Source organism: Kwoniella dendrophila, chromosome 4 (genome assembly GCF_036810415.1).
Source record: "Kwoniella dendrophila CBS 6074 chromosome 4, complete sequence".
NCBI lineage: Eukaryota > Fungi > Basidiomycota > Tremellomycetes > Tremellales > Cryptococcaceae > Kwoniella > Kwoniella dendrophila.
In genome coordinates, this window is record NC_089479.1 from 710554 (window position 1) to 724407 (window position 13854).

Consider the following 13854-nt stretch of genomic DNA (forward strand, 5'->3'; position numbering starts at 1 on the left):
AATGTAACTCATGAAAGGAACTACTGCAAGTACTGATATACATTGGAACGTTGAGAACATACAGTGAATCTGCGTTAGCAGCACATGTCATGGCATCAGTATAATATGGATAAATCTCAACGTGCCGATTTTTTTTTCTTCGAGTACTACTGTATGCATATATATACATAACGAACCTCTTTCCTAAATGAGTGTTGAATGTCCTTCTAACCGTCTCTACTTCACCGTGTTTAGTTAATGTCACAGCATTAAGCGTTTCCTTTGACGATCTTACTTTCTTGTCTTAATGCGTATCCGGTCCATGACTATTTGGTATTCAGGAACGAAGATCGTGGTTATCGTCAGCATATCATTACAAGTTCTGATCCTAGACTGAATGAGCAAAGATAATGATAATATTTGACTCACCTCATCATAAATAGAAGTTTTCATACCTTTACCTTGATGTTTTTCTTTTAACAATTCATTTGCTAACCAACCTATAGCAGCAGTCATACCTGAGCCACAAGAGAATATAACACCTTTTTGATTTAAAATTAATTTTAATAATTCATCTTTACCACCTAAATTATTTTCAAAAACTTTTTGTAATTCTTCAATTGATTTAAATGTAGAATAAGGTATTGAATCAGTTGATTGATTTAAATAATTTGAAAATGGTAAAGGTAATGAATTTGGTATATGTCCAGAAGATAATCCAGGTCTAGGTTCATTTTGTTCACCAGTAAATCTACCTAAAGGTCTATGATCTAATACTATTTCAGAAGTTGGATCATCAATTGATTTTTCAGAGTTAGAAACGATCTGTTCGTATGCTATTTTTGCAATGATCAATGATAACATTGTAATTGATCAGCTATTGCGTAAAATGTGGAGCTTTAAATGGAAGACGACTGGTCGCGGATGGACAACACTCACATCTAACCCAGTCTTCTTTCCAGCTCTCAGGTAATCTATATTGACTTTCTTTCAGAATAGGTTTGACTTCACCATTTTCAGCATCATAACCTTCTTCAATCCATCTTGGTAGACCACCATCAAGGACAGAAACGTTCTCGTGTCCAAAAGCTAATATAATGTTTAAGATGCATCAATATCAGGACCTTTGACTTCTATCAGGGGAAAAAATAGAATGCCACTCACCCTTGAATGTATATAAAGCTCTAGGACTAGAAAATACACCTATCGTATCGTATAATACAACATGATCATCATTCCTTATACCGAGTTTACCTGTTCTCATTCAAAGGATAACCATCTATTAGCTAAGAGATCTCCAACTTGACTATTCACGCATATCCCTTCTTGATGATCCAAATTACCACAAAAAGAGCTTAGAAGAAAACCACTTACGAGCTTCTTCGACAAACCTCTCAGGTTTGGGTAACATATGAGTTAAACTCAATGGATTTTCTGTCAAGTCTAAAGCAGCAACTTCATCTAAATCGAATCTTTTAGCGTTTGGTAATCTTGGTCCCGATAAGAATTCTGCCGTAGCTGATCTTTTGGAATTTGGCATGTGCCATGATACGTCTAATGGTCTGGTTGTTTCCTAATACCAACAAAGACCGGAACACAGTCCATTACATCAGCATAGTATTCATTGATTCTGAAACCCGACAAAGCGATATGATATCTCATATACGGGACAAGGAGAAGATTGGAGAAGCTTTAAAGGGGTGAAATGACGCCTTATTTGATATATTCCAAGGAAACCTTATGACGGAAGTCGCTCTAACATACCTTGGGAAGTGATTGATATTCTTTAGGTGAAATCAATAGCGGAACTCTAGCGATACTCGAGGTATGTAAACCCCTTTTGGCGAGAGCGATTTTACTGATAGCTGGGAATCTCATCTTGTATTGGACTTGCTAGATTGTGGAATATGGAATATCTATATGCTCGTTATCGCTATCTCGACAAACAGAATACATAATCGATATTTCCAAGGAATGCTTGTCTTCATCTTACGGTTAGAATGGTCAGCATGACCCGGCGGAATGCAATTAGTGGGTTTCGCTTGTTGCTGTTTCGATCACGTCACGTCATTTCATAGCGAAGAAGCGGTCATCTCCGAATACACCTCGAGCGGATATATAATCAAACAAAAGAATAAAAGAGCATCAATAATGGTAAGATAAATACACAAAATACATGAAGGGGGTTTATAATATATAATTGCTGGGTATATCGAAAATGCACACCTTGTGACCCATTCTACTCCATGAGACCAGCCTGGTTGCGAATGGCTGATTACTGAAGTTCTAACGCTAGTTCTCCTTTTCTCGTGTCTGTATGTTCTTGTCGAGAACGAATTTCACTATCCGCCTAATACATCCCCTTGACCCTTCCTTCCCCTTTCATATTATCAATCTTGGTCCATTTAACCTTGCCACCTCCCTCAACGATCTCATCACTTTCACCAAAAATCTGATTTGGATCTGCACTCTTCTCATGTTCGCGCAAAACTTTCATCAGTCCTCTAGATTCAAAGGCTTGTATTTCTTCAGATTTAGTTCCAACAGTAATATGTAGTACTTCTCTTGTATCTTCAGGTAAAACACTATCCAAATCAACTACATCTTCTTTTTTAGAGGTATTATCATTTTGATCCTTTATAGGCTTAAAATTATTTATAGCTAAAGTCATGATCCTTTCATCCCAAATTAAATGTGTTAGATCAAATTCAAATAATGTTGAATACTTCATTTCTGCTAATTTCCTACATGTATCCCATAATTTCTTTTGTGGCCCTTCTTTTGAATCTAAAATTTCAGCTTCTTCAGCAACGTTTTTCTCGTGTGATAAAGTTACATGTGGTTTTAATGTGATTCTATTATGTGATTTAATCTCTTCAAATGTTTCTCTAGCTGAATTGATTAATTCTTTATCTAGTTCCGATATTGAAAAAGATGAAAACAATATATTCTCAACAATTTGATTCAAATCAATTTCAGGAGCTAAACCGAAATATCTTATTGGTTTACCAACTTTTGCTATAGCATGATACGGTGTCGTAATTCTGTATTCTACAGCTTCATCTAATGATTTATCAATTTTCTCTTCAGTTGGTTTAGGTAAACCTATAATTTGATTTAAACCATTAACGATTTTATCTAATACTTGTTTCGGTGAATCAACAACTTTTACATCAATCAAACTTTCGAATAATTCAGGATCAGGTGAAGTGAAATTTCTTAAAAATTGTCCTACAACAGCTTCATGTTCTGCATCTACAGTTGGATCAGGTCTCAGTGTTTGATGATTATCACCTCTTGATACAACTCTCTCAGAGCATATTCGTAGTAATCTATGATACGGTTGCGATGATATATCCCATACAATCCCAATCAATCGGAGATCATATTTCTGCATTGCCTTTGATGAAGCGATTGCGGCAAGCTCTTCGTAATGCTTCGGTATATGATTATTCCTATATAGGCCGCATGAGTTAGCCAGCTTATTAACGAATTTCACTCAGAAATCAACATACCTATCAGCATAGACGATATCCTCTTTTTGCAGTAGACCTGTGATATTCTTGATAAAAGTTGGAGCTGTACGTTTAGTAGTAACATCGTCACTTTGGGTATGACCAAATCCAAATAATTTTGATAAAGCTACACCTATAAGGGTTTTACCACAACCTGGAACAGCCATTGGAACAAGTAACCATTTTTTAGGTAAACCATCTTTACTTTGTTTATTATTACTATTATTTTCTGGTGTGAATTTCTTTGATTTACCTAATCTTGCATCATCCCATTTTTGTTTACCTTGTTCATCATTTTCAATCCATTGTAAAAATCTTTCTCTTACTCTTACAACACCTTTATCATAATTTTCAAATGATTTAGGTTCAATTCTTAACATTTTACCTACCCATTCTGCATAAACTCCAATTTCAGGTCTTTTCGTTTTTGATCTAACTTTTTTCCATATCGTTGTAATATCTTCAGGTTCACTTTTATCTAATAAAGGTAACATTACTCTAGTAATTTCACGAAATTGTCTATAAAGTAAATATGGTTCATCAAATTTAACTTTAAAGAAAAATGGTGATCCTTCTTTATAAGGTGGTTTGCCCAATTTTTGCTTCTCATCTTCAATTAATTGTGAATGTGATTTGACTTTACATCTAACAACAAAACCTTCTATCATATCCCCTTCCCAAGATCCAGTTTTAGCTACTTCATTTGTAAAACTCTTAACTTCGTCTAAAGTTTGAAGTTCAACATATTTAGTTTGTATAAATCCAAATTCCTCTGCAAATGCTTTGACTTCACTAGGAGCGGACGTTGAAAAATGAGGTGTGTTGTGGTTCAATCCGTGTAGATGAAGACCTGTCCAATGCACTGGCGTAGCTATAACATGCTCTTCGAAGGAATCATCGCACAGCTGTCCATAAGCGTACATTCAGCTATCATCCTTTCATGTCGATATATCAAGACAATCTCACCTCTAGCACAGCAGTCATATTACCATCCCATAGCTTCTGGGCCAATTCAGCTTCAGTCTTGCCTTTAGCCTTCAATGTTCTTGTGACCCATTCTCGACCAACAGCAGCATGAGCTTTAGCTTCCGCATGTTCTTCCTTCTCAGCTTTGGCATTCTCTTTAACTTCTTTTTGACTTGGTATATCCTTCAGCGTTAACTTTGATATCTCGTTTGTAGCTTCCTGTTCTTGAGCTTCGGTCGTCGTCCCCAAAGAGTGTTTTGAGGCTACTATCAAATGTGAGGGGGATAAGGCAGATATCAATATGAGACATCCATTTGATTTTAAGGTAAGGTGATATGGAGGTTCTGTGTGATTTTCCATTGCAGACCACTGTTAAAGTGTAAACTTTCAGCTTTAAACTCTTCGTTAACATCGTAAAGAAAGATAGATCAACCTTTCAATCGCTGACTCACATTGGTCCATTCGACTTCATCGATATTGAAGAATTTATCATAACCTCTAGCTACTATTCTATCTTTTGGTCTTTGACAGTTTTCACCTGAACTACTGATTTCATTAGGTAACGCATCTTCATCTTGAACTTCTTCCGTAAACAGACCTCTTGCTAAAGTTGGAAAAGGATTTTGTGCATTGAAATACATATGTTCAGTCATTTTCCAACTTGTTATCTTTCTATCTCTCAGATTATTTGAATTTGATCCGCTTCCTTCTGCTGATACAGATATGGATGATGATGATGATTCTCCATTATTAGCATATAATGATGCTGGATATATATGTACATTCGCTCGTACTGCTTTAGGATTCGTATCTCGTAAATGCCTCAAAGATTCCATCAAGGCAGGTACTGATTCTGGATGTTTATCACCAGACATTTTGACGAGCCTGCTGTTATCGGTAGAAGAGCTCAAAGTTGCGATCGGGTAGTCTGGGATATAAGAGTATAAGAGATATCTCGATGATTAGCTTGGGATACCAGATATTCATCAATCATAATTGTGTTGAGTCGATAGGCCCCTTACACTGCAATGTCATTCTTGAACTTTTTGCTATAAATTGCACAAGGAAGGGGTCTCCACAACAACATGACATGCAGTCGGGTTGCGGAGATGATGGTAATCTCCTTATTCATGATTGCGATAGTGAGGACTGAGTTCGGTAGTAGAGTGGAGGTATAGATGACTACCACGTGAAATATCAGGTCAGTGCGTACTATACTAGCTAGTACTGGCAAGTGAGCAATTCAAGGTATCATATCATGATGAATGACCAAGACACACACATTCACCTTCCTTCTCTTCATTTCTTATTTCATCCTTTCAATCATCCTTCTTCTTGTTGCACATTTAACGACAAACCCGCAATCACACTTATGAAGGTACTCAACGCATCTTTCAATACACAAGCGTACGCTTAACAATATCCATTATATCTTTTATTCGCACTGTCGATTTGAAATTGACGATAACGACCGACCAACCAATCAAACCAGATCACTCGAACACCATAATCACCTTATTCCCTTCCCCTTCTCGTATGGAGAAAGGGGCAACATATGAAACCCATTTATACTCTCAATGAACGATAAGGAAGACAAATCTCAAGGACATCTTGGATCGACATCTCATACGCAGCATATAACATCTGAAAACAGTAACATACTAAATACAACTCAAGATAAGAATAAAACAGTAGACACAGAAACTATAACTCCTCGTACAACTCGAGGTAACAGACAGAGAAGACAGTCAGATATAGCCAACCAATCTTCTGAAATTACCAATACTCCCATACCCACTCGTCGATCAGCCAGATTATCGATAGGTGAAAATATAGCCACCACTACACCTGAAATAGCAGGATCAAGCTCCAACAAGAAGGGAAAGAAGAGGGTATATATAGAAGAGAACTCAGCAGCTGGAAGTAGTAAGAAGAAGTGAGTGTTTCTGCTGTATGATTCAGCTATCGATATCACAAACAGAGTCGACTTGTGCCATTGGTTATTGCGACTGGATTATTACCCAATTATGACGGCTATATGGTCAAAGGAAGTCCATTTCGACTCGACTTACTACTTCGCCGTTTCTCAACATTAAATACATTCCCCAATTTCGTTTGTAACTGACCTTACGCTTTCCATCTTCTGCAATATTAGATCTAGATCCTCTATACCTAACACCGCTTCAGCAGCGAAAGCATCAGAAACCGCGACTCCTACTCTAACCGATAGAAAAGGCAAAAATAAGGCCCCTCAATCACCTTCACCTCCGGCATCCGAACAAATATCACCCATTGTCGATCCAGTAACCGTTAAGCGATCTAAAAGATCTTCAATCACATCTACTGGTGGTGGGAGATACGATTTAAGGCATAAAGCAGAAGAGCAGCAATCCATCACTCCTGCTGTCGATAGGAAAGGGAAAGGCAAATCAAAGGCTTTCCCACAAATTAAAGGAAAGAAGGCAGCGTACAAGATGCCTAAAAAAGTCAAGTGAGTGATCCACACTACTCTATTGTATCTAGCTAAGTTCATGACAAATAGTCCAAAGCAAAAACGACCTACTACCGGTACTCTCAGCGATAGAACCAAGAAAGGCGACACTTGTAAGTCTTGTCTTTACACTTTTACGCATAGCATCTATTTATCTAACTTACGTTTTTGATCATAGCTGCCAGACATCTGGTTGATGATGGAATGGATGATGAAGATGACTCACTTTGGATGGACGAACCCAGTGGATCTGGCCACACAGGTGGTCTTTTAGATGACGATGATGATGACGACGACAATATGGGAGGATCTGGGCACGAAGATGAGGATGAAGATGAGGACGAAGATGACGAAGACAATGAAGATGGTAACAACGGTAACAACACTGGCGGTTCAAGCTCAAACGCTTACGATCAACTCTCTCGACTCGCTGGCGGCAGTGGCTTACATCTTGATGAAGCAACTGCAGCTGCTTTATTCGGAGGAGGATTCCGTGCATTTGGCGGTATGATGTCTGGCTTGTCTAACCGATTCAAACAGCTCAAAACCAATCTTCAATCGAAAAAGACAGCCACCCGACTAGCCGCTTTAAGGGAATGTAGTGAACTTCTTTTGGTCAGTAACGAAGACACCCTAGGCGGTGCGTTCTCTCCAACATCATTCGCCACTGAATTTATCGCCATCTTGAAAGGCAAACCCAATATCGATGATGATCAAGATTCCGGAGATGAAAATGAAGGTTTAGATGAAATGGACGAAGACGCTCAACTCGCTGCCGCTCTAGCTATGAGCTCTGGAGGAATGATGCCTTCTATGGGAGGTGAAGAAGACATGGAATGTCAACTTCTCGCTTGTCGATGTCTCGCTCATCTCATGGAAGCACTTCCTGGCTCCGGTCATACTCTCGTTCACTTGGGTGCCGTTCCTGTACTTTGTTCCAAATTGGCCGAAATCACCTATATAGAATTGGCTGAACAGACATTGAGCGTGAGTGAAATTCTCTGCTTCGTTCCGTCATAATTGCTCATTCCATCCTTTAGACACTTGAAAAAATCTCTGCCGAATATCCTGGTGCGATTGTTCGCGAAGGCGGTCTCGGTGCTTTGCTTAATTACCTCCCATTCTTCTCGACCAACGTTCAACGTACCGCCGTCACCGCTGCTGCCAACTGTTGCCGAAACATCTCAAGCGAGCACTACGCTCAAATCAAAGAAGTCTTCCCAACTCTTCGTGACACTCTTGCCTCAGGGGATCAAAGACTTGTTGAGCAAGCTACTCTTGCTGTAGTACGAACAATAGAATCATATCGACATAATGCCGAGCACCTTGAAGGTCTCCTCGAAGTTCCTACAGTTGCAGCCATCAACGCCCTCCTTATGCCTTCTGGTGGATCTCCACTCGTTTCTCCATCAACCTATACTCATCTCCTCAAAGCTCTTACAACCTCAGCAAGGGGATCTGCTAAAGTATCGCTCGCTTTCCTCGATGCTGGCATGACCAGCACCATATATCAGATACTCACTGGTGTACTACCACCTTCACATGATGAAGACGAACAAGGTGGCTCATCCGGTGGTCAAGGCCTCGCTGGTGGAATAGCCGATATGGCTGTATTGCAAAATCTCGCTCATCGTCCGAAAGATCAAGTAGAAGAAGCGTTAGGTCTCATATGCGAGTTACTTCCACCCACTCCCCGAGATGGTGTCTTCGATCCCAAAGGTTACACAGAAAAGAACCTCGCCAGAGTTAAGAAAGGTAGAAAAGCTGATCGATCTGATCGACCAAGCGCAACTAGACGAAGTAGTCGAGTTGCCGAAGCTGCTTCAGGGACTTCAACTGGCCCTCCCACACCTTCTGGAAGTCATGCCCCTCTCCCAACTGATACTCCGACTGCCACAGCTGCCACTACCTCATCACTTACACGTGAAGCAGCTATATACAAAGCTATGAAAGACGCGAATGCTCAAATGGATCAAAGATTAGAATTGCTCAAGAATAATCCTGAAGTAATCGGTAAATTCATCAAAGCTGTTGTGCCCGTTTTGGTGGATGTTTACGCCGCTTCAGTGGTATTCAGAGTAAGAACCAAGGTATTGACAGGTCTTGTCAAAGCTATAGCTTTTGCTAATCCTGAACAGCTAAAGAGTACCCTTAGAGTAAGTCTTTCCCATCTCTCGGGACGAAAATACGTGCTGATAAATAACAGTCTGTACCTATGGCGAGTTTCCTTTGCGCTATCATCTCCTCCAAAGACAATCCAACCTTTGTACAACACGCTCTTCAGTTAGTTGAGCTACTCGCCACCAAAATCCCCGAGGTTTACCAAGCTTCCTTCCTCAGAGAAGGAGTCGTTTTCGAAATCGATGCTCTAGCTGAACGAGAAATGGCTAAAGAAGTCAAAGAAAAGGCAGATCGAGAAGCCGCTGCGGTCAAAACCGAACCTGAAGAGAAGGATGAAAAAACAGCTGGACCTTCCACTTCCACTCCTTCCAACATACCGGCCATTCCCGACGATCTTAAACCTCTTCTTTCGCTAGCCGGTTTACACGGTGGTATCTCCCTTCTGCCCGATACTCTTGGCGGGCTCTCCACTCCCAAGCGATCTTCAACTTCAATGCTTGACCCTAGCGATGCAAATATCGTTCGAGCTCGTATGTTACAAGCCAAGAAGGTATTCGATGTTGGAGGAGATCACCATCAAGCTGCAACCCAAGTTCTTGACGAAATTAGTGCTATGGTCAAAAAACTTTGCGGTTCAGATGCCAATGAAGCAGAACTACGAGATACCCTTCGAGAGATCGCTTCCCGCTTCGCCAACGCCGATCAAGCTCTTTCAAGTTATGAATTACTCAAAAGTGGATTAGTTGACGGTATTCTCGAGTTTGTTGACATTGACGGTGAAGTTAGTTCTGCTGATCGTAGAGCAATGTTGTTTGAGGTGTTCTCCGACACCACCCTATCGAATCCTTCACCTCTCACTATGCTTGTCAAGCGATTACACGAAAGTTTAGGTCGTCTTGAGAATTTCGACGTGGAGATTGCTTTTGGTGGTGGTACGGATGCTTCAAGACCATCTGCGTCAAGTTTAAGCCGAACCATGCGGATCAGACTTCAAGCTGAAGAAGGTGAAGATATACCCAAACAAGTTTCCGCTTTGAGTGTTACTATTCAAGCTATCGCATCCATTCAAGCTCTAAATGATTATTTGCGACCTCGAGTAGCAGATAAGAATTATGGTTCTGGTTTATCAAGAATGCTTGCTGCATACGCTAGTATGCCTGGAGGCGGAGGGAATGCTACCTCCAGACTACTTTCGGCTCTTGCTGGAGCAGGAGGTGGCGGTCCTCTGGAAAGACTTGGTGAACCTACAATTGGTAGTGGCTCCGTACCTGCTGCCACTACCTCTTCGCAAACCAAACCTAAAGCCGCCGAAGGTGAAGATCAAACCAATAAGACTAAACAGGAACCTAAAGCAGAATCCTCAACTTCAAACAAACCTCAAAGAAGAAGGAGTGCTCGACTCAGCGCTCAGAATACAGGTGAAAGTTCTGCGACTGCTCCAGCCGTTCCTGTAGAACCATCAACCCCACCTACTGCTGCTGCACAAGCAGAAGCAACCTTACAATCCATCTTGCCTTCAATGCCTATGGATATGGACTTTGATGATGATGGATATTCTGAAGATGATGATTATGATCACGAAGTAAGTGTCTAATGAAGCTTGTTTGCTGTCTTGGTGCTAATCTGTACATCGCGTCTAGGTATTTGAGGAAGAGATGGAAGAAGAACTCGCTAGACCTGCCGAAAGTATAGTCAACATGTCGGTTGCCGCAGGTAAGACCATTGATCTATTGTTTATATCCTGTATAACTAATGTGAATCTCAGACGGCTCACGTGTGGAAGCCAAAACCCCCGATGGCACACGTGTAGCTACGCCACAACAGAAACCACCTTCAGTCACCAATGCACCTGGTCCTTCAGCAGGTGGATCGGGTACACCAGGGGGATCATCATACGCTGGAGCATTGAAGACTGCCCCCTCGGATTGGCATCTAGAGTTCTTTATTAACGGAAACAAGCTATCTTTGGAAGATACTCTATATGGTGCTGTTCACAGGAACCAAAACGCTATGGCTGGAGGCAATCCTGCTGGATACGGCGGTATTTACAACTCGCCGGTCACTATCAAGTTCAGAAAAGTTGAAGGTCCTGCCAAGACAGGTAAGCTGTCTATCTTTACGGTGTGTTCCGACACAAAAGCTTATAATTGTGCAGGTGTTACTGCCGAAGCTCCTTCTCCTGCTTCAATCACTAGCTCATTCCCCGCTGGACTCGAACCTGGAACACCTACTTCCAAAATCCTCAGATTATTGAGAGTAGTACATAACCTCTCTGTTGACGGTAAAGATGCCCTTGGACTTGCAGATGGAATACTCGATGAGAATCTCTTCATCAATAACAAGTTGACTGCCAAACTGACTAGACAGCTAGAAGAGACCATGATTATTGCTAGGTAAGCGATTAAAATTGTGTGATTGTACAGTTATAACGCTAATGTGACTTGTACAGTGACTGCCTGCCTGAGTGGTCCATAGAGCTTGTTAAGCATTTCTCTTTCTTATTCCCATTTGACACAAGATACAATTTCCTGCAATCTTTATCATTTGGTTATGGTCGATTAATATCTAGATCACAACAAGGAGGAAATGCAAGAAATAACAATAATAGAAGAGGAGATGATGTATCTCATTTAGCAAGATTAGTTAGGCAAAAAGTTAGAATATCTAGAACTCAATTATTAGAATCATGTTCGAAAGTTTTGGAAATTTATGGTACATCAACAGGTATATTAGAAATTGAATATTTTGATGAAATTGGTACAGGTTTAGGGCCAACTTTAGAATTCTATTCTTTAGCAAGTAAAGAATTCGCAAGGAAAAATTTAAATATCTGGAGAGATGAAGATTACGAGATCACTGGATCAAATGAATCAAACGAACAATCAAATTACGTCTTCCATCCTAAAGGTTTATATCCTGCTCCTTTGAATGACAACGAATCCAATACAGAGTGAGCTCTTTACCTTCTACTACCATTGATTAACGGATGTAATAAACGATACTTAGCTAACACCCACATCCATCTTCATCTTTTGTCATTGTCAGAAAATTATCATGGTTCAGAACTCTTGGTCTTTTCACCGGTAGAGCATTGCTAGATTCAAGAATTATAGATGTCAATCTAAATCGAGTATTCCTTAAATTGATTCTCGGTCAGCAAGTCAAAAGAAACATTGCTACCTTGAAAGTAAGTCGTACTTTCCATGGAGCGGCTTGAACAATACTGACATCTTATACCTGTACAGGCTATAGATACTGGCCTTGCTAGATCACTAGAAAGGTTACAGACGTATCTGATCGCTAGAAAAGAAATTGAAGCGCTCAAATTGGTCAGTTAAAAGACCATCCATCACGTGAATATGTAACTGACGAGACAGATGTTTAGCCTGCCTCTACAAGACGAACTAAGCTCGCCGCGTTGACCGTTGGGGGAGCGAAATTAGCCGAATTATCGTTAGACTTCACCTTACCAGGCTATAATATCGAACTCAAGCCAGGTGGTTCTCATATCGATGTTGACGATTCCAACTTGGAAGAATACCTTGAAAAGGTTTTAGAAATGACTATCGGTAGTGGAGTTGACAAACAAGTGAAAGCCTTCCAAGAAGGTTTCTCAATGGTATTCTCCATAAGAGATATGCGTATCTTTTCACCTGATGAGTTAGGATTACTTTTCGGTAATGCTGAAGAAGATTGGTCAAGAGAGAGTGAGTATTACCTTAACCATATCAAATCACGTTCGCTAGCTGATAAAATTGGCTATATCTAGCTCTTGAGCAATCACTTAAAGCCGATCATGGATATAATCTCGATTCTCGAGCTGTACAAAACTTACTTGAAGTGATGGTCAGCTACGACAAGGAACAAAGAAGACAATTCCTCCAATTGTAAGCACCATCACATACTGCCTTTTTCTTTTGCGATCCAAGCACTGACGCCATATGTCATGCAGTATCACTGGTGCACCCAAACTTCCAATTGGAGGCTTCAAAGGTCTTAGTCCACCTTTCACGGTAGTTAGAAAACCTCATGAACATCCTTTCAAAGCGGATGATTATCTACCTAGTGTAATGACTTGTGCTCAGGTATGTTTCTTTATTATATCATTGCTATTCAAGTTGCCTAATGAGCTGATTCATACGAAATCAATAGTACCTCAAAATGCCAGATTACACCACCAAAGAGATTTTAGCTGCTCAAATTGAGAGAGCAATGAAAGATGGTGGAGGATCGTTCCATCTTTCATAGTCTAGAATTGAATTTCCTTCCATGTATTTCCTTCATGTTTCAGTTAGCTATATCTTACCCCTATCACTCATTCTCTTTTTGTTACCGTTCATACCATTATTAGATAGAATTACTGTAAAATACGTTTCCCATTCATGTTACAAACACATCGCATTTATTCCTCCTTTTCTTCAACCAACATAATGAATTTGACCTTCAATTAGCCTCAATAGACACACTCGATATTCTCATCTGCAAGTTTCATGTCAACGAAATCGAGGATATCAATGATGATTATGATACTAGTATTAGTCTGACAGTTAAATATGTTTCCCATGTTTCTCATGTATCGAATTCTTTCTAACTCCCCCACTTTTTAACGGTGAGAAGCGGAATCAATTATCTTACCGGACCGGAGCTTTGTTTTTAGGGTATCCACCTGACTTTATGAAGGGTATCCACTTGATATCCATCTTGCATGTACAGTATATTGTTTAGGCGAAGCGATACAATTAATGCTTTGGGAATAATAATGAATGTTTGGACGATCAAACT

At 40.2% G+C, this 13854-nt stretch overlaps 3 protein-coding genes across 3 annotated transcripts; 1 reads left to right on the forward strand and 2 right to left on the reverse strand.

The window, feature by feature from the left end:
- Positions 1-248: 248 nt before the first annotated feature.
- L201_003395 (uncharacterized protein) lies at positions 249-1857 on the reverse strand (the record flags this gene model as incomplete). Its single annotated transcript, XM_066219150.1, has 6 exons — positions 249-305; positions 409-815; positions 919-1068; positions 1144-1233; positions 1354-1552; positions 1744-1857. 6 exons carry the CDS (start codon positions 1855-1857, stop codon positions 249-251), a joined length of 1017 nt encoding a protein of 338 aa, XP_066075247.1.
- Positions 1858-2329: 472 nt separating this feature from the next.
- On the reverse strand, positions 2330-5335 carry L201_003396 (uncharacterized protein; the record flags this gene model as incomplete). Its single annotated transcript, XM_066219151.1, has 4 exons — positions 2330-3434; positions 3495-4399; positions 4461-4829; positions 4913-5335. 4 exons carry the CDS (start codon positions 5333-5335, stop codon positions 2330-2332), a joined length of 2802 nt encoding a protein of 933 aa, XP_066075248.1.
- A 702-nt stretch (positions 5336-6037) lies between these two features.
- On the forward strand, positions 6038-13320 carry L201_003397 (uncharacterized protein; the record flags this gene model as incomplete). Its single annotated transcript, XM_066219152.1, has 16 exons — positions 6038-6396; positions 6616-6951; positions 7003-7064; positions 7130-7938; positions 7992-9107; positions 9158-10654; positions 10713-10785; positions 10838-11173; positions 11228-11465; positions 11522-12022; positions 12118-12259; positions 12318-12401; positions 12458-12779; positions 12842-12959; positions 13025-13157; positions 13225-13320. 16 exons carry the CDS (start codon positions 6038-6040, stop codon positions 13318-13320), a joined length of 6222 nt encoding a protein of 2073 aa, XP_066075249.1.
- Between the last annotated feature and the right edge of the window lie 534 nt (positions 13321-13854).